Genomic DNA, 21,969 nt, shown 5'->3' on the forward strand with positions numbered 1-21,969 from the left:
TGGATCTTTGCTGCAGGCTCTACATGGCAGCATGTGGGCTTATCTCTAGTTGCAGTGTGCAGGCTTCTCTTGTTTTGCAGCACAGGCTCTAGAGTGCCCAGGCTTCTTCAGTCATGGCTCATGGGCTTTCTACTTGCAGAGCACAGGCTTAGCTGCCTCACAGCATGTGGGATCTTGACCAGTGATGGAACCCCCTTCCCTTGCATTGAAGGTGGACTCTTAACCACTAGACCACCAGGGAAGTCCTCATTCGGGTTTTTCATAACATGTTATGGAAAAATCCAAACACATTTTTTGGTCAATCCAATCAACACTTTGCCTGCTTAAGTGTTTAATAAGACTGTAATAATACTGGACTTAGCTACTTCAATACGGCTACTGTTTTGAAAAGTATAAAATTGTATTTAAATATAAGGCATTATTATTGGGATAAGTTAGAACACTGGCAGGGATATAAAATTCTAACAGATAAAACAAGAAGGAAAAAATAGGTATTTGTATCCTCACACTCACTGCAGTATTATTTATAATAGCCAAGACGTGCAGACAATGTAAATGTCCATCAATGGATGGATGAATATTATTCAGCCATAAAAGAAAACAAAGTCTTGCACTTGCCACTATCTGGACCAACCCTGAAGAATTATGGTAGAAAGATAAATATTTTATGATCTTACTTTACATGTAGACTCTGAAAAAAGCAAACTCATAAATACAGTGATAAACTGAGCGAAGGCAGTCACAATGTACAAACTTTTAATTATAAGATAAATCCTGGGGATATAATGTACAGCACAGTGACTATAGTTAATAATATTATACTGCATATTTGAAAGTTGCTAAGAGAGTAGGTCTTAAAAGTTCTCATCACAAGAAACAAAAAAATTTGTAACTATGCAAGGTGATGGATTTAAGACAAATATATCATGGTGATCATTCTGCAAAATATACATATATATGTAATCATTCTGTTGTACACCCTGACGATGTTTTATGTCCATTATATCTCAATAAAACTGGGACAACAAGGGAGAATGAACATATAATAGTAAGTGAATGAAGAAAACCATAAACATATATATACATATTATGACCTCACTATATAACAATTTGAGAAGGATAAAGAATTTAAACAAACACTCCAAAATTATAACAATAGCTGTTTCTAGGCAGTAGAATTGTAGATGAGCTTTCTTTTTCAGCTCATTTTCTGTATTTATCAATTTTCTGTTTACATTTACAGAAGCAAAGGGAACAGCTGAACTCAGAGGAAATATATGAAACCATGGAAGAGTAAGCTATCACCATTACTCACATGAATGACTTTATAATACCTCTACTTATCCTCACTACTCCTCCCCACTTTTTGTAGAAAAGGAATTTGTGGTAAAACAGCTTCTCAATATGGTTATTCACATTAAAAAATAGACGTACAGATAGAAAAACAAAGTCATAATTAGGCTAGAGACTTTTAAGAATTAGTAAATAGGCATAAGAACTCTGAATTTCCAACAGGATCAAACCATTAAGGTTGCTGAGTGCTATATTACAAAGGCAAAGGCAAGAGAAGTTTTCTCAATAAACTTCATTCCAAAGAAGAAAAAACTTACATTCTGTTCTTTGTTATGACTAGGATCTGTGGTCTTTCTAAACTCAGTTTTTTTAAGCTATTCAGTAAAAAAAAAAAAAGTCCATAACATGCATGAATACACTGCTTAAAGTTCTATGTGCTGAAGGGTATCATAAATCATTGCTAGGCTGGCAAGAAGAATCCCAATCCATAAAGCTAAATCAAATTTACGTAAAATCTTTCACTGTCAAAATTCACTTCTGTCCTTACCTTTTAATCCCTCGGACAAGCAGAGAAGCCCAAGGCTGATGCATAGAGAGGCACCAGCCACCATCAAAGCCTTCCTGAAATTCTTGGTCCTGGATTCGAAACTGATGCCGACATGAGCTGAACTCTAGTCCTGATCCTGCTGGATGGAAAGCCTTCTTCTGTGAGCCCGCACCCGTCTGGTCTATCCACTATGCAAGAAAGAAATCAAACACAGAATTTTGTCTGACAAGGGAAAAATCTGGAATAGGCCTACAAAATGAGATGAATTCTATTAATATGGAATCATGCTGGGAACATTCTCTTAGAAAAATGTACCCCCACCTTTGTCTGAAACAAAGTCAAAAAAAGTGGAGAAGGTATAAATTCAGTAGAAGTCCCAGGTATGATAACATGGTCCCATCTTGAAGGATAGTTAGATAATGCTGAATTCTCCAAATATAGCTTCCTAATTTCAGCAAGAGCACAACTATCAGACCAAATAACTGATTTGAAATTATTAACACTTTAAATGTATTAATGATCCATACTGGATTCTAGACAATTACCAAATGCAGTTCTATCAACCAAATGAAGGTTCAACGTTTTGGTTCACATGTTCTTCACATGCTTAAGGAACTGGGTCACATACTGTTACCATGATAAAGCCAAACAGATGCTTCCAGGGGGCAGAGGTTCTGACTGTTGGATGTATGAAGTTATTAATACTCTTATACTGCAATGAACTACTTGTCCCCTAAAAGAGAGGATGGAGCACACTGAAACAAGGCTCCCATCATATAAGAAGAATACCAAATTACAGGGTATGGATAATTATAGGAGGCTAGAGTCTTGGCAGCAGTTCAGTCAGAGAATGACAAAGGTTAACACTTCTTCCTGAGCAAGAAGACTGAGTGCTCTGAAATTTATTTACAAAAAAAGGGGCTCTGTTGGGATGATGAGGTTCTCAGTTGTGTTAATTTATTAATCTTTCATTTAATAATTTATAGGGAAAACAAAAATGTTAGGAGGGTAGAGGCTCTAGGCAATCATTTAACCCCTAAGATTTCAGTTTTCTCAACTGTAAAATGATGGAATTGGACTAAATAAATCTCTAAGAATCTTTCTGCAATAAAATGACTGTAATTAATTGTGTCATAACTAAAAAAAAACAAACCACAAACATTTCATTTACTGAGTACTTAATGCAGCATATGTGAAAATATATAAAGTAGGAAGACATATAAAATACAAAAAAAGATAAGGTTCTTGCTTTCAAGGAACTTAAAATCCTAGTAGAAGACAGACACTTAAATAACTGTTCAAAACATAAGGCAGATATGAGTAATGACTACACAGGGATTTAAGTCCGTAAGTAAGAACACAGAAGCACGACTGATCCATTATAGGGGAAATAAATGATTTCAAAAAAATGTTGGTATTTGAACAATCCTGAGGCCCAAATTCTCTGGTTCTATCTCTATTACAGTTCTAATTCATATTACCTGTTTTTCTACCCCAGCTACTGTTCTAAATTAATCTTATTGTCTTTTAATAATACTATTTTAGAGTCTGCTAACCCATCTCATCTCCATTTTTAACCTCTAAATAACTCTCTACTGTCCGAGTAACACTAACCTGGGCCCTCATCGTCTTTACACTATGCTAGCTCAATCACTGTCCTGGCAATTTCCCTGCTTCTGTCCTACTTTTCCCTCCAATCCACTCTCTACACAGGCATGCAAGTCATGCCAGTCTTCTGCTAAAATTCTTCAAAGACTCTTTCCTGTCTGTGTGTGTGTGCTTAGTCACTCAGTCGTGTTCAACTCTTTGTGACCCCATGGATTGTAGCCGGCCAGGGTCCTTGGACCATGGGGATTCTCCAGGCAAGAATACTGGAGTGGGTTGCCTTGCCCTCCTCCAGGGGATCTTCCCAATTGAACCCAGGTCTCCCACATTGCAGGAGGATTCTTTATCATCTGAGCCACCAGGGAAGCCCACTGTCTTCCCTGTCTACTTTAGAATAAAACCAAACTCTTGACACATAAGGGCTTTCATGATATGATGTTACCTACTATACTGGAGGGAGTAGCATCCCTCTCAAATTTATGCCCTCCCAGAACTTGTGAAATTGACCTTATTTGCAAACAGATGTAATCAAGCTAAGATAGAGTCAATCAGGGTGAACCCCAAATCCAGTGACTGATACCCTTACAAAAGGAGAGAGGAAAAAAAGGGTAGAATACCTAGAGACAAAGACATAGGGAAGAGTCCATATAGAGGCAGGGGCAGAGAGTAGAGTGATGCAGCTATAAACTAAGGGATGCCTAGGGCCACTGGAACCTCAAAGAAGCAACGAAGCACTCTCCCACAGAACTTTTGGAGGAAGTGGGGCCCTGCCAACACTTTGATTTCAGTGTTGAGAACTGTGAGAGAATAAAGTCCTGTTGTCTTAAGCCAATCAGTTGTGGTCTTTTGTTACAGCTGCCCTGGGAAACTAATACACTTAATAGTACAGTTTAATCTCTAAGAATACTTAATTACTTGTGGTTCTCCCAACCTACAGCGCTCTCAAGCTGCTGAGAGCCTTTGTACATGTTATACCATCTACCTAGAAGTCCCTCCCCAAATCTGTCTGCTTATTCATCCCTTAAGTCTCTTCTCAAACACCATTTATTTTGTGACTCCTGTGAGTTTATGATCTCTCTCCTAATGACATGTCTATTATAGCAATTATCTTAAGGAACTGAAATTCTTTGTATTCAAACACATCTTCCCATTAAACTTGAAGTGCTTAAAAACCTCAAGGGTTTTTACCTTTTAATTTCCCAGCACTTAGCAAAGAGGGCTTCCCATGTGGCACAGTGGTAAAGAATCCACCTGCCAATGCAGCAGCAGCAAGAGATTCGGGTTCGATCCCTAGGTCGAGAAGATCCCCTGGAGTAGGAAATGGCAACCTGCTCCAGTATTTTTTGCCTGGAAAATCCCAAGGACAGAGGAGCCTGGCATGCTGCAGTCCATGGGGTTGCAAAAAGTCGGACACAACTAGGCATGCATACGGGCATTCAGCAAAGAACCTGGATAAGTACAGTGCTGCATGAGGATTTCCAGTTAAACTATCTAAAGCACTGCTCTGATTGCATCTCTCTGCTTAAGATCATTCTATGAAAAAAAAAAAAAAATCATTCTATGATTCACATTTACGAAATAAAAATGTGCAAACTTTCTAGCTGAATATTTAACTCATTATTGGTCTGACTCTACCTACTTAACCCCACTCTATTTCTATGAAAATTCCTTTTATGAGTACTACATTTGTAGTCGAAATTCACTATTCCTTATATAGTTGATACTTGAATGACACAGGTTTGAACTAGGTAGGTCCACTTATACGTGAGGTTTTTTTTTTTTAATAATACTATAGAACTACATGACTTGGTGTAGATGTAGAACCTACTGTGGATGTGGAACTACTTTACAGAGGGTCAGCTATAACAACTTAAACACAAATTTTTGACTGTGCAGAGGGCCACCACTCCCAGTCCTCCCCTACACTGTTCAACCGTGTGTGTGTGTGTATTTCCTATGCCTTGCTCCTACAGTTAATTCTGACTGGACTGTTTTTTCCCCACCATCCCCAAACACCATTTACTAGGATACTTACTTTTAATGAATGCCAGCTTCCCTATAAAAGCCTCTTGTATTCCTCTCAACTGTCTTTCCCTCCTCTGGGTTTCCACTGTACTTATTTATATCTTTACCAATATTAGAGCTGCCTATGTAATCTTTTCCACTACTAGTCCACGAGTTCTTTGAGGACAGAAGCGGTGTCTGGTTGATCACTTACTTCTGGGATTATACACATCAGACGCTCAATGTACTTAATGTCAAAATGTATGACAACAATGAGTGAGTGAATTAATGTATTAATTTAAAATACAACACTAGGGGACTACCCACATTCTATAAAAGACAAGCAAAGAGCATTAACAAAAGGACCATGGGAGCACTGTTTAAATCTCTACGCGTGTGTGTGTGCTAAGTTGCTTTCGTCGTGTCCGACTCTTTGCAACCCCATGGTCTGTAGCCCGTCAGGCTTCTCTGTCCATGGGATTTTCCAGGCAAGAATACTGGAGTGGGTTGCCATGCCCTTTTCCAGGGAATCTTTCCAACCCACGTGTCTCTTACAGTCTTCTGCACTGAGACCACAGGCAGGTCCTTCACCACTAGTGCCACCTGAGAAGCCCTTAAACCTCTAGCATACTTCACAAAACCTTCTCTTTGGTAATACTCAAATGGAAACTTGTCACAAGTGCTGCAAAAAAAAACTGGACAAACTGAGTCAGAGAATAAGGTGGATAGGAGTATTAAGAGAGCAGATTGGTATCTACAGACTATGAAACAGGCACACTTGAAAGATGAAATATCTGGGCCCAAACTTTTCTCACCATCAGTTAGAGCAAAGGTCCACTAACCTGGGGAGGGGGCTGGTACAGGTTGGGATTCACCAGAAGTCCCAAAGGCTCTTCAGAAGATCTATCCAATTTGGTCAGTGGTTGGTTCAAGGTTCCATTGGCAATGGCATGTATTGCCTCATCTAGTCTGTGATAACAAACCAAAGGACGCAATAATTGGCAATGTCCTATGCTCAGGATATGCTTAGTTGGCACACACATAAGACTCTTCATTAGTAATAGAATTTGAAATTCAAAGAGGGATCCATGGATGACCTTCCCTGCTCCCCCTACTAATTTCCCCTTCTCTTCTCTTCACTCCGAGAACCCTAAGGAAGAGGAGTTAGTAAAAATTTCAGAACACTAAGAAAATAGGTAGCACACATTATAATCATTCATTTTTTAACAACATTATTAAAAATGCCAAGATTAGAAAACTTGCCTGGAAGCAGTCTGACCCACAGAGGGTATTCTAGGGCAGACTATTTTTCAACACGTTCAATTACTCTTCTGCCTGCTCAACAGTCCCTTCCCATTCCTCTATGCTGATCTGAATTCTATCCTTGCTTCATGGCCCAGAATTTCTAAGGAATCCCTCCACCCACCCAGCACAAAAGTACTTATTCCTTTCTCTGAAGTCCTGCAGCACTTACTATTTAAACAGTCACCAAATATAACCCATGTTATCCTGTGTCTATGGTGTTTGCTATGAATATTTGGCTCTCAACCTATAAAAGAATGTGATGATTTCAGTTAAAGATTATGGAACTAGTCCTACTGGTTAGTAAGTGATCGCAGGTCCTGCAAGAACCGTATCTTACTCTGCTCTAGAGCTCTTCATTACTTGCTGCTGTACTACCATGTCCCTGCTTGACAAATGTTTGTGGATGATGGTAATTCTACAGGACAACATAATGAAAAGGTTCTACTAGCAGGGAAGGCTGAACCTGACCTTGAATACAATTAAAGAGGTATTTGTTAGGAACTTCTTACACAGAAGGCACCTTAAAAGGGGGAAGAGATCAGGGTTTTCCTGCCTTCAGGAAGCTTTGACTCTATGCGGCAGGTTTAAGACACCTAAAATATTGATAAACAAAACATGAGAGGATGTAATTATTACTATGAGACAGATACAATCCATCTGGTAGTTACTACTTATCATCCCATGTGTTGTACCAAGCAGGTTCAAAGGGGAAGCAGGTATTTGAAAGGCAAAGTGGGGAGGAAGGATTTCCAAAGCAAGGGAAAAGCAGAAACAAAGATATGAAGCTAAGACAAAACAAAACAAAAAGTATAAGAATTTGAGGTAAGAAGTGAGTCTAAAATAGGACAGGGATAGTGAAATTTAAAGGAGGGAAACAGATTTAAGACACAGTCCACTGGTTAAGGACATCTAGAACTCCAGAATCTACTGAAGAAAAAATACAAATAGCTACTCAATACATTTTAGAATGCTCACACTTACTACCATACAACCAAAGCGGGGGGGAAGTGAATAAAAATTATGATGAACTACCATTTTTTATGTATCAGAATGGCAACTTTTTTTTGTTGCTGTTGTTAAGAAACAGATGAAGAAACTAGCATCTTGGTAACTAGTGTCAAAAAGTCAAAAGCTATGCACAATTTGAATTTTGAGATAGTGTCCAATTTTACTTCTAAAAGGCTGAACTGCTTTTTATTGAACATAAAAATGATTTTTGTTATAAAAATGATCCATGCATATTATGGAAAACAAGAAAACACAAATTAATATAACATGAAAAATTCCTATACCCATCACCCAGAAATAATTTTTTCCTTATATCTGTGTATCATACATGCAATAGTTGAAAACAAATTTACGGAAGTTAGTGGTAGAATTTGCCTTAAGGAGAGAATAACTCTGTTTAGGACAAATCTGTGATGGATCTGCCACAAGTCAAAGAGAAAGGTCAAGGACTGGGTCGAGTAGAGCATCACTGTGTTCGCCTGTATCCAGTTTTGTGTGTGTGCATGCGCGTGTGTATAACAGAGAGAGAGGGGAGACAGAGATATGTATGCCATTTCCGAAACATGTGGAATGAGATATCCACACATTTTCTTTTCAGTGCTATGCTAGAGTTAACATTCATCTTTTCTCAACTCTATATTCAGTGACTTCATATTGATAACCTGAAACTGACCGTGATGCAAATTCTGTTTCATAAACTTTATTTTTTAGAGCAGCTTTAGGATCGAAGCAAAGCTGAACGGAAGATTCAGAGACTTCCCATTTACCTCCTGATGCCCCACTGCCGCCCCCCCTGCCACACACATAGCCTCTCCCATTATCAACTATCCCTCACTGGAGAAATACATTTGTCACAACTGATCAACCTACACTGACACATCATTATCACCAAACCCATAGTTTCCATCAGGGTTCATGCTTGGTGATGAGACTTGGACATTTTACTATTCCCCTCCACAGTAAGAGAACATATTCATACTATTGGTCACAGATTATGCAATATTATAAATTTTAAACAACTTAATGATACATTACGTTTCAAAGCTTGCATTTCCCAAATAAGAAGCTGAGCATCTTTTCAAATGTTTATTGGTTATTTTTCATTTCCTTACCTGTAAATTATCTGTTCTTAGCCTTTGCCCATTTTTCCATCGGATGTACCTTTTTAACTTGCAGGTCTTTATATAGTATGAGCATTGCTTTTCTGAACTGTTAAAACTGTTTAAAATGCTTTCTCTCAGTCTTGTACTTATTTACATTTAAAATATCTTAGTCTTTTTGACTTTTGGGTTTTGTATCTTGCTTAGAAAGAGCTTTATTATACCAAGACATTAACTATAGTATAAATTTCTACTATTTTGTTTCCTTCTGATCCTTTTTATTTCTTTTGTATTCAACTTTTTTTTGGTGTGGGAGGAGGTGACACTGTAGGGCTTATATGATCTTAGTTCCCTGACCAGGAATCAAACTGGGACTCCCAGCAGTGAAAGCTTAGAGTCCTAACCACTAGACCACTAGGGAATTCTCTTGCATTTAACTCTTTAGTCAAACTTATTATCACAGCATACTTTGAAGTAGAGATTTTTTTTTTTGAGGTAAGAGATCTAATGTAGATTTTTTTTCAAAGCTGGTAGCCCTTTGTTTATTCAATCCTTTTCTTACTGTTCAGAAAAGTTTTATGTAACTATAAACATACACCCATACACACACAATGCAGACATACAGGTGTCTTTTCTGGATGCTATTACATTTCATTTATCTATTCCTGTGCCCAAACTGTACCTCATTGCTTTAAAAACAACGTTTTATAAAACCACAGTAGTTATCTAATAGGACAAGTTACCCTCACTGCTCATTTTCAAAATTTTCTTAGTTACTCGTCCATGTTTCTACTCCAAATGAATGTATTACTTTAAAAATTAACAAAAATAACAAACCCATTAAAGGGTGGGCCTGGGGGGAGGGCAAATCCTTTACAGTTAAAATTCCCCAATTCTCTCAAACCTTTCTGGTTTTGCCCACTTACTTGCTGTGATACTCAGCTAGAGGATCTTCATCTTCCACAATTTTCCTGCCTGCAAAATCAATGGTGATCTTCTTAGAGAGGCGAGAGGCATGTCGAAATTCTCTCAGCTCCTCCTCTCGCTTCTGTATGGCCTCCCGCTCAATTTTGGACAACCACTGGTTAGAATCACTAGCAAAGTAATCTGACTCATCATCAATGACTTGGGTCCTTCGAATGCTAAGGAAAGAAAAGGAACACATGGCAATTAGCTCACCTGTTAACCAACAGGGATTTGACTATTGGGAAGCTGTTACAAGTTGCTCCCTCTGAAATGCTGTCCTGAAGGTTATTATTTCAAATGTAGATGCTCCAGAATGTTCCCAAACCAGGTCAAGCTCTGATTTCCAGCTTCTGTATATACCTTATTCCCACTGCAGGCTCAGCTCTTAGAACGAATCTCACCCTCGGGCAGGAAAGGACACAGCACCATATCCACTGTCCTCCTATTTTCCTACTAGTCCAGCCCTCACCTTCTTATAACTGGGCTTATGGGTCATTTTGCTGCCTCTGAGTTCATGTCTTGGCAGCTTACTCAATAACCTAGTCTTTCTACAATCTGGACCTAGACTACTCCTGCTAGACCCAGTTGCTGCCACTTCGCTTAGAAACTGGACTTCTATCCTGGACTCTCAGTCCTGGAGCTTATTCTTAGGATATCTTATTACTGCATTACTACTACATGTCAGTTCCTGCCACCTCCTCCACCCCATCCCTAACCTCATCCCCAGTCCTTCACTTAATATACAAGGGCCAAGTTCCAAGATAAGACAATCAGGCTTATTTCTAAGATCATACCAACAAAAAAATTAAGAACTAGAGGGAATCCTGATGACCCAACTCTCTCCTTCTATAGATAATAAACCTGGGCCTCAAAGAAGTGACTACTCCAAAATCACAAAATCAGTCTCAAAGGAATAATTAATAATTAGTGATATACATAGGCATAGGGAAATACTGAAAATCAGATTCTGATTTCAATTTTCCAGGACTCAGCTGGAATTATAAAAGTTTTAAAATAGACTGAGAGTGGTCCTATACACAAACTTACATAATGAAATTGGTGCCCTTGGAAACACACTGGCATAAGGGAAACATCAATAGAGAGAGACTCTTTTCCAGTTTCTGTTTATCAAAAAATGTGCTCTATTTCTAATGATAAATTTCACTGAGTAAGGGTAAAAGTGATATTTAAAGATCTTGTGATGGGCTTACTTAGGGAATAGCTGTCAAAGTATATCTCATGTATTCCTAGCAAATGATTTGAAAGTAGTAGGTATATTTAACCAAAGGATTATAATGCCAGGAATAGACATATTCAATGGCCACAGTAACAGATTCAGGGTCTTTCTAAGGATTCCCACATGGCTACTTGAGAAGTGAGCATACACATTCTACTCAAACATTTTTACCATTAATTGGGTTTCAACATGTATTTTGCCAAAAATAAGAAAAAAAAATTAGAACTAACAAATCCATAAACCTATCTCCTAAAGAAAGGTGAGAGGGCTAAATGACAGAAGCACAGGAGTAAAAACTCAATTTAGGGACATTATTAAATCAGAAAATAAATTTAGTGTCAAAGGAAAAAGGGAGAGTAAGTCATATGTCCCCATGAGATGGTATTAACTCTCCCAGAGACAGCTTCTCATGGAGTATCCAGCCTATGTTGACTGAATTACTGAATGGCTTCAAGTGCCACAAGTGGGGAATTCCATCCAAATCGACTTTCCAGGGGGTACACTAGCATTTGACAAGAAACAAAACATGTTGCAGGCTAGATCCTCTTGGTGCGAGCCTATCTTAGTCAAACATGATTCAAAAACAAGCGGCTGACCTCTTACACAGAGCATTTGTTCTTCTTTTGCTGTAGGTAAAGTGCCAAAATAATGGACTACTCTATTTCTTAGGCTTTTTAATTCTAACCACATCATACCTAGTTCTGTCAAACTCTAACAGCTTGTCTTTATGCTTGATAGCCTTCTCCAGACCAGATTTAAATCGCAATTCTTGATGAGGAAGAAGGTCTTTGGTAGAGATGTCCACTTTCCCAGCATTCTCTGTCCCTGAAATTCAATAAGGAAATCAAACGGTGTCCGTGTATCATACAAATTAGCTGTATCATGTGCAGCAAATGATAGCCTTCATTTTAATGGAAAACAAACAGGTACCACAGGCCAGGCTTTACTTCCTCAGGCATCAAGCAGCACTTGAAACACAGTGAGTTCTCAATCAATGTTAAGGATCCACCTCTTTCCTTATGGGAATGTGGATTACTAAGGATAACAGACTGTTTAATAAAACAACATAAAAATGCCTTACTGATGAAAAACTTCATTGAGTAGGACTGAATATCATCTTTTAACTACTTCTATATATCAAAGCTAAAAACTAAATAACAAAAGGAAAAAAGAGAAGAAATTTCAGGAAAGGAACAGAAATCAATAATGAGAACTTATCAGATGTTAAAGCAATGATGATGACTATAAAATTACATATTATATTACTTAATTCTCACAATAGCCTTGTAAGACAGTTTTTATTATTTTTATGTTATGGACAAAGAAACTGAAGTTCAGAAACATTAATAAATTCACCAAGTTCAGTAAGTTAGAAATTAAAAGGTGGAAACAAGATTTAACCTTAGGTCTAACTCTAAAGCCCACATCCATTTCTCGGTCCATGTGTGATCTTCCTAGTGACAACATACCATCAATCTATATATCAGAAAAGATAGCCATAAATTATGATAGAATCAAGATCTAAAATGTGTTAGGAAAGCAACTAGGCTATAATGAAGCCTTTCTCTTTACCTAAAACTCTAGGCCTATTTAAAGTCCTGTCAAATCTTTCTTTTAAAATTAAAAAAAAGAGAGAGAGATTGATTCTTGTGTTCTGAATATAAGAAAAGAACTGGGGCTTCCCTGATGGCCCAGTGGTTGGGGATCCACCTTGTAATACAGGGGATAAGGGTTTGATCCCTGGTCTGGGAAAACCCTGCATGCCATGGGGCAATTAAGCCCATGTGCCGTAACTATTGAAGCCCACACTTTGCAACAAGAGAAGCCACCACAATTAGAAGCCCAAGCAACAGAACTAGAAAGTAGCCCCCACCCACCACAACTAGAGAAAGCCCATGCTGCAATGAAGACTCAAAGCAGCCAAAGAGAAAAGGCACTGAGAACCACCTGTTTCGTAATAATGACCCTGCTACTGCTGCTGGTAAGTTGCTTCAGTCATGTCCAACTCTGTGCGACCCCATAGACAGCAGCCCACCAGGCTCCCCTGTCCCTGGGATTCTCAAGGCAAGAACACTGGAGTGGGTTGCCATTTCCTTCTCCAATGCATCAGAGTGGAAAGTGAAAGTGAAGTCACTCAGTCATGTCCGACTCTTAGCGACCCCAAGACCCTAGAAAAATGCTAATGGAAAAAGTATGGAGACATGTTCTACTTCATTAATAATAATTTTAAAAATGATGACAATAAAAATAAAATAATATGAAATGTCAAAACCCAATAGTGATAGGTTTGGGGGTAAAATACTAATTGTTGTAGACTAGCACGGTATTGGGAGAAGGCAATGACAGCCCACTCCAGTGCTCTTGCCTGGAAAATCCCATGGGCAGAGGAGCCTGGTAGGCTGCAGTCCATGGGGTCATGAAGAGTCGGACTCGACTGAGCGACCTCACTTTCACTTTTCACTTTCATGCACTGAAGGAAATGGCAACCCACTCCAGTGTTCTTGCCTGGCAGGGATGGGGGAGTCTGGTGGGCTGCCGTCTATGGGCTCGCACAAAGTCGGACATGACTGAAGGGACTTAGCAGCAGCAGCAGCAGCACAGTATTGGAGAAGGCAGTGGCAACCCACTCCAGTATGCTTGCCTGGAAAATCCCATGGACGGAGAAGCCTGGTAAGTTACTGTCTATGGGGTGGTAAAGAGTCGCACCCAACTGAGCGACTTCACTTTCACTTTTCACTTCCATGCACTGGAGAAGGAAATAGCAGCCCACTCCAGTGTTCTTGCCTGGAGAATCCCAGGGAGGGCAGAGCCTGGTGGGCTGCCATCTATGGGGTCGCACAGAGTCGGACACGACTGAAGCGACTTAGCAGCAGTAGCAGCAGCATACTATTTTGATAAAAGAATATGGCAAATATGTCTTAAGTGTCAAAAATGATCATATTCTTTGACTCAGTAATCCCATTCCTGGGAATTTATCCCAAGGAAATAAATCAAAAGATACAGTATTAACAAAGTGGACCATTTGTGTTATCATTTATAATTTGGAAAGAGTAAAAATATCCAGTAATGGGAAAATAAATAATCAAATTATAATAAATAAATTTAGTGACTATTTTTAGGCACTAAAAATTACAAATATGAATGGCAACATAAACAATTACAAAATATTAGTTAAAAAGAGAAAACAGAAAATTCTGTATACACTATGATTACTACCTCATAATACCAACCAATCTACCTATATTTAAAAAACAGCTATGAAATAAAGCTGGAATGAAATATCTGCACAAATGGAAAGGGCTGAGTAGATTGTTTTCCCTTTAACTATTTTTGTTATGCTTTGTTCAATTATAAAAAACTGTGAAGAGTTGCAAAAAACGGAGAATTCCTGTGTAACTTTGACTCACCTTCCTTTAATGTTAGTAACTTATCTTATATAACCATAGTACAATTATCAACAGTAAGAAATTAACTTTGGTACAATATCATTAACTGAATTACAGACTTTACTTGGATTTCAACATCTTTTCCACTGATACTATTTTTCTGTTTAGGGATCCAATTCAAGATCCTACACTGCAATTAGCTGTCCTTTCTCCTTAGTCTCCTTTCAAATTGTGACAGTTTTTCAGTCTTTCTTTTTCACGATCATGCACATCTCCAATTTTTAAACTTTCATCCAATAATTTCAGCATCCATTAATGGATCCTGCTTGTAGCAATTATTACTATTGTGGTGTAGAAATGATGATTTTCTGTTCCCATAATTCCTTCATTTTATTAATTGGAATTCTGTAAGAGCAGTCCCTTCTCCCCCATTTATTAATTTATTCAGTTAATTCTTATTATATTCTTTGGGTTATAATCCAATAGTATTATTATTACTATATTTTTTTTTTGCTCAGTGTTAGGTGGTTTTAATAAGAATATTTTTTAAAAAATGCTTAGAGAATAAAGGAGTAAATAAACTGCATCTTACATACCAGGATACAAGTAAGAGAAACAATCACAGACACAATAATCACAGATCCATCACCACAGTGATCCAATTAAAAGATTGCTGCCTACCTGACATGAGCTTCTTCAGTAGTTTCTGGCTCTTGTTTGAGTCACGCTGTAAAATATCTCGTTCTTCATGAGTACATACCTAATAAAGTGACAAAACACATGATCCAATAGTTAAAAGATATTGTTTGCTTGATATACTTAAAAAGTAACTTCAAATTACACATTAGATACAGCAATAAAATAACTGTTTTTTAATCAAGACAAATATACCAAAAAATATATATACAAATGAGTTTCGCCCTAGTCTCTTTCCATTTCTTCCTTCTTTTATGAAGCATACAAAAAACTGATCTCACTGCAAGTGTGCCTAAATGACTAGTTTAAAAAAAAAAGGCTAACCTACTTTCAAAAGACAAACATTTGCCACCAAGAATACAGAAAAATATATTTTTAAAAAAGTTTTCCATTTCTAATCATAAAATTCAAGTCTTACGAGTGAAATTATAAGCAAGTTTCTTATTTATTTATTTTTGGTTGCACCACGTGGCAATGGAATCACAGAGTCTTAACCACTGGACCACCAGGGAAGTCCCGCAAGCGTTTTATGAAAAAGAGTGAAAAAGAGGCAAAATACAGTGCCAACAGTGAAAACTAGTCTAGCTTTTACATGTATTTTGTTTCTTTGCCTTCAAACATTACCTACTTGTAAAGTAATAAACATGTTAAGCAAAGAAAAAATTCTATTATAAAATCACTACAAGTATAAGAAAAGTATTTTACTTCAAAAAAGGAGTTTACTTAAAAACAATTTCATACTAAGCTTAATTAATAAAACTGCAAGACTTCAAGGCCAATCTGCCTTGCATTACTTTGTTTCTTGAACAGAAGGATCCAAGGGACCTAACAGAAAGCACCGTACTTGCTAGCAGTTGCCTGAGTGGCACATGGAGTTCCGGCCAGCAGCTGTCGGGTATTTCTCTAGAGAAAAGCCCCATGTGGGAGGATATTTGCTGCTGTTTTCTGAACATTTTTGTATTAGATACTACATTTTTCAGGTCATCCACTGTCAATCAACTTATTATCTGAGTATATTGAAAAATTAAAGGCCCCACATGAGAAGGTAAAACAAAGCAAGACAAAATATGCTTTCACCAACAGCAAATGCCACTGCTTCTGCCAGTCAGCTCACCTGGCAGAACAAGCCTTCTAGACAACTCACTCGGGTGTTTGTAACTACAGCTACACTTTTGAGATCACTCACTCGGATAATGAAGCATTATAAAAAGAAGGCGTTCTGGAAAAACAAGCTGTAAAAACCTGAGGATTATGTCACAGTGACTCTGCATCCCTAGAAATATGAGCCACATCTGAGATCTGACGAAAATTTTTGACATTTCAGGCCCTAAAGTTTTCTTGAATTGAATTTCATCTGACACAAGACTTGGATTCCTCACAATATACGTGATCAAAGTCCATCTCACAAATAGGCCTCATTCTAGGGTATCGCCTTGGGGTTTTGACCGAAGTTCATGCTATAATAATTTACTGGTAGCACAGCACTGTAAATTAACTGTACTTCAATTAAAAAAAAATTTTTTTTAATTTACTGGACACCTTAGGGAAGAAATTTACTAAGAAAAAGAGAACTTACCAGGGGTGTAATAAAGTCAAAAGCATAGTAAAAAACCAAAACCAAAGTGCAGTAAAACAGGAGAGAAACGATTTACCAGAGAACCACAAAACAAGCAGGGGCCAGAACCCTCTTGTTCACAGACAATCCTCCCACAGATCAGACAGTTGTTGATCAGTTTGTGCTTCTGGCCCAGGCAGTCACAAGAGTGGCGACCTGGAATCAGGACTGCAAGCTTGTCCTGTCCCTCTTTTGTATATAAACTGACAAACTTCGTCTTCTTCTTCAAGGAGCTGCTGTTGTCTTGTGCCTAACGGTACAAAGATATCAGAAAGAACATCAAATAATTAATGACAATGAAAGCGGTCAGGAGAGAAAAACCTCAGTTCTATTCAATAATAACTTATAGGGACTTCCCTGGCGGTCTAGTAGTGAAGACTCCGAGCTCCTGCACAGGGGCATGGGTTCAATTCCTGGTTGGGGAACTAAGATCTCACATCTGAGTGGTGCGGTCAAAAAAAAACAAAAACAAAAACTTTGACAAGTTGATAGGTAGTATCTCAAGGCATTTAACGTGTATTTTTTTGATTACTAGTAGCATAATCAACCATCCTTGTTTGCCCAGGACTCAGGGGAAATCTCAGAATACAGGACTTCTCAGGGCTAAAACCAGGAGAGTCCAGGCAACTAAGGGGACAAACTGGTCACTTAATTGCTGGTAAGGATAAACATTTTTAATGTTTATTGGTCATTCATATTTTTTCTTTTGCTTATGACAGTGTTTGCTCATTTTATTCCAATTAACAAAAGGCTTAAGGCAGTTTTTTTTTTAAGTTCACATTATTTTGGAAACCCTTCTCCACATGCTGTTGCATGGTCACCATGAATTTTTTGATCACTGCTCTTCCATCTTGGTGTAACTAACTACCCTGAATATAAATACTTCTGCTTACTTCATGGGGCTACTTTGGGAGCCAAGAGAGACTATGAAAGAGCTCTAAATGCTACATAACGATGACAGTGGTGGTAGAAGTGACTGTTCTAAAATAGGAACATCTTAAAACAGCTAGAGTTCAAATTCTTTCAATACAAACCCACAAAAAATGTTGAAATTGAAGCCCTGGTGCATTTCCTTAAATATTTACTATCATAGCTATTTATAATCTCTAAAAGATATTAATGTAATCAAGCTGTAAAAAAAAAAAAGGCAACCAAACTACCATATAGAAAGGAATATGCCATCATTATCACTCTTTAAAATTCATGCACTTGTTGCCAAGTTGCCATTCTAAACCAATGTATACCCCTTGCTCTCCGAAATGTATCAGGTGTTTCATCTTTTCCATAGAGCCAGAAAAAGCCTCATTTTCTGAGTGCTCACCTTGGCCAAATCAAAAGGTGTTTTGACCTCTGTGGTTGTATCAGGTTCAGTAAATGCAGGAGCTTCCTGTTTGTTTCTCCCTTTCCGCCTACTCCTCTTCAGCTGGTCTCCTGATCTCTGGCCATCTAACATTTATTTAAAGAAGAAGAAAAAAACATATATATATATACACACACACACACACACACACACACACACACACACACACATAGATTGGGAATAGTACCAATAGATTCATTGGTAAGTTAATAGCTAATAAAGGGAAGGCAATGCTTAATATTTAGAGTCAAGAAGTCAGGCAGGTTTTTAAATTATCTCTTCCTCTCAAATCAGAATTGAATTCAAACTATCATTTTTCAAGATGATAGTCAATGATAAAGACTACTGCATAACATTAATAAGTTAAATTATACTTACGGCTGATTTACATTGCATGGCAGAAACCAACACAACACTGTAAGGCAATCATCTTCCAATTTAAAAAAAAAGAGTATAAAAAATTTTTCAAAAAGAAGTTAAATTAAATAGAACTCCCTGGTTGCCCAGTGGTTAGGACTCCTGAGTTTTCACTGCCAAGGGCCAGGGCTCAAAGCCTGGTGGGGGGACCAAGGTACTGCAAGTCATGTAGTACAGCCAAAAACACAGAAGTTAAATTAAAATCTGACATTTTAGACTGTATAATAATAATGACTTATTTAGTTTGGTGCTCATCTTTGGTACTGTTTAACTTATTAGTTACTTGTAAATGCTACTCATACTGAAACCGGTCAACATTTACTTACATTACTGTATAAAGTTTTTCTTTAATCCATGTTTTAAATTTTTCAAGTTATTCTGAAGCTACAAACGAGTTTTTGTGATATTTTCTAAGTTGAAGAAGTCTGAACTAAAACAATATTCCTTACAGATCAAGTAGAAGTGAACTTGGGCTTCCCAGGTGGCTCAGTGGTAAAGAATCCACCTGCTAATAATGCAGGAGACTCGGGTGTGATCCCTGGGTGAGAAAGACCCCTTGGAGGAGAAAATGACAACCCACTCCAGTATCCTTGCCTGGAGAATTCCATGGACAGAGAAGCCTGGAGGGCTATAGTCCATGGGGTTGCCAAAGAATTGGACGTGACTTAGCAGCTATACAACAAGAGAACTGAACTAAAAACATGTAACATGATTCTGCTTAAGTTAGCTGTGAGGGAATACGGGTGATAGAACATATGTAGTCCTATAAACCAGCCAATTTACCAATATTTCAACTTTTAATTTATTTAAGTTAATCACATTAACTTAACCTACCATCTTTCTTGAAGGACTGCTGCAGAGCATCAGAAGTCAACTCCTGATCATTCTTTTGCCATTTGGTTACAAGCTCTTCTATAAATTGACCTTTTTTGCCCTCATTTCCCTGAAGGAGGTCAGTAACATATTCTCGTATCTCTTCAGCACTCTCAATTGACAAAACATACCTCAAGAAGCGAAGAAATAAGTTGTTAAAGTTAGTTTATACCATGTTTTTCAATAATCATAACAGAGATCAAGGTAGTAAAAAACATTTTTTAAGCCATTAGAGTGTTTATTTTGAGCCAAGTTCAAGGTTAGATGCTAGGGATATAAATTTGATTACGACAAAGACTGATGCCAACTAGTTCATAGTCTAGCTTTCATGTTATCTTCTTATATTTCTAGAATCAAATCAGTGTTTTGAAAATAGGCTTGTGGGGCTGTCCTTAACATAGAAATACTTTCTAACTAAACTGGGAAAATAACTTGAAAAAGGATACACACACACACACACACATATATATATATAACTAAATCACTTTGCTATATACCTGAAACTAACACAGCATTGTTAATCAACCAGACTCCAACATAAAATTAAGTGTACGAAATAAGTATTTATTATTTTTTAAATTTCTCTACGCTGACAGCAGCAGAATTTTTAACATTTCGACAAACATTTTGAAGGTCATAGAATAACAAAAATATTGTCCTTTTTTTTTTAAATTAAGATCACTTTGCAGGGTCTAAGCCTGCACGGTCATTTTTATGGTTCCATACTACCTTGCAAAGCAAGAATTACCTATGTCTTGATTGAGGAATGGTTACAAAGCTACATATACTTATAAAACTGATCAAATTTTACATTTGAACAAGTGACTCTATTGAACAAAAATTACTTCTCAATAAACTGTTAAAAATCACTGCTATTTTTTAAAAAAATGTAAGAATACTTTCCATAACTACACATCTGCAGTCAATGTATATCCCTAGGAACAATACAAAGTACTTATTTTTTATACTGTAAAACCTAAAATCTCTTTTTTTTGCTAAAAATATGAATATATACAAGCTAACCAGTTACAGATTTAACATTCTTAAAAATTATAAATTAAGATTAGCAAAAAAAAAGATTAGCATCATATCAGAATGAGTAGATATACTTTAAGAAAATAGGATGAAGGGTTTCTAAAAGTGAAATCTAAAAGGGGTAGGAGTACAAGTCAGTACTTTTCTATAAACCAATCAGACCATATATTGAAAGCACCTTAAAAACAATCCAGTAATTCCATTTATAGAACTCTCTAAGAGAGTTCTTATCTAAGAGAGAGAAATAAGAGACACAGGAATTTATGCAAAAATGTTAACTATATCATCATTTGAGTTAGTGAAAAACTGGAGGCTATTTAAACCTTCATTAATGGAAGGGGCAAATGATTTCAAGTTTTTGGACTTTATGAAATCTATGTGGTCACTAAAAGTAAAATGTTTGCCTAATTATTATTTTTTTTAATCAGTAACTTGTTTACATATTTTTTACTATGTCGCCAGGCTTGGGGGATCTTAGTTCCCTAACCAGGGATTAAACTGTGGCCTCAGCAGTGAAAGCTTGGAGTCCGAACTACTGGACCCCCAGGGAATTCCCTGACTAATTACTATTACCTGAGAAAAAAATGCTCTCATATAAAGTGAAATAGTAGGACAACCCATACAGTATATGATCTCAATTGCTATAAAAGGAATGTATATATCCATACAATTGTGTGCAGAAAAAAGGCTTCTTTTTTGTAGAAAACCTAAGGTTACACATTAAAATGATTACCACTAAGAGAGATGATTAAAAACAGTTGGTTTGTTTTTATTTTCTTTATTCCTTTACAATGAATATATTTTAGAAATGTATTACCATATGCATAGGAAAAAACACTAAGAGAGAAATAGAGTTATCGCTGGGTTATGGTATTATGGTAATCTTGGTTTCCTCCTTTACCCTTTGGTGATTTTTTTTAGTTTTCTACAGTGACTATATTACATCATTCAGTTCCGTTCAGTTGCTCAGTCGTGTCTGACTCTTTGCGATCCCATGAATCGCAGCACGCCAGGCCTCCCTGTCCACCACCAAATCCCAGAGTTTACTCAGACTCACGTCCATCGAGTCAGTGATGCCATCCAGCCATATCATCCTCTGTGGTCCCCTTACATCATTAGAGAAGGGAAAAATTCAGGTATCAGACCATGACAGTATTACATGATCTGAGGAAACTGTAATATAGACATACTGATATGAGATACAAGAAAAATTATTAAAATAATGCTATATTCTTTGAATTATAAAAATCATGTAATTGTCCCATCCTTGGTAGTAAATGTACTAGGTTCTTTACCTAATGTGGTGGTTGATTTGCAGAGTCAGAATCTATAATAGAAAAAACCTGTGCCTTTGGGCCTCCTTAAGAGCATTTTCTAATCAAATACAAATTTTTACAAAATAGACAACTGTTTTTAATGAATTTTAAGGTTTAATCAACTTGATCCCCAAACTTAGTAGGCCCCATTAAAAGATTAATTGGTATCAAGAATTCAGAGAGCTGCAAAGAACCTCAAAGTATCA

General features: G+C 37.2%; 1 protein-coding gene across 2 annotated transcripts in view; it reads right to left on the bottom strand.

Moving 5' to 3' along the window:
- TRIP4 (thyroid hormone receptor interactor 4) overlaps positions 1 to 21,969 on the bottom strand; it is a 50,387-nt gene that overhangs the window by 25,582 nt on the left and 2,836 nt on the right. For both annotated transcript variants that reach the window (XM_052646889.1, XM_052646888.1), the window contains exons 2-9: positions 19,374 to 19,543; positions 18,084 to 18,208; positions 16,800 to 17,012; positions 15,133 to 15,211; positions 11,761 to 11,890; positions 9,789 to 10,004; positions 6,292 to 6,418; positions 1,841 to 2,028 (exon numbers count right to left, since the gene is read on the bottom strand). In XM_052646889.1, the coding sequence (XP_052502849.1) occupies positions 1,841 to 2,028; positions 6,292 to 6,418; positions 9,789 to 10,004; positions 11,761 to 11,890; positions 15,133 to 15,211; positions 16,800 to 17,012; positions 18,084 to 18,208; positions 19,374 to 19,543 (1,248 nt within the window). The remainder of the gene's footprint in view (positions 1 to 1,840; positions 2,029 to 6,291; positions 6,419 to 9,788; positions 10,005 to 11,760; positions 11,891 to 15,132; positions 15,212 to 16,799; positions 17,013 to 18,083; positions 18,209 to 19,373; positions 19,544 to 21,969) is intronic.

The sequence above is a fragment of the Budorcas taxicolor genome, chromosome 10 (assembly GCF_023091745.1).
Source record: "Budorcas taxicolor isolate Tak-1 chromosome 10, Takin1.1, whole genome shotgun sequence".
NCBI lineage: Eukaryota > Metazoa > Chordata > Mammalia > Artiodactyla > Bovidae > Budorcas > Budorcas taxicolor.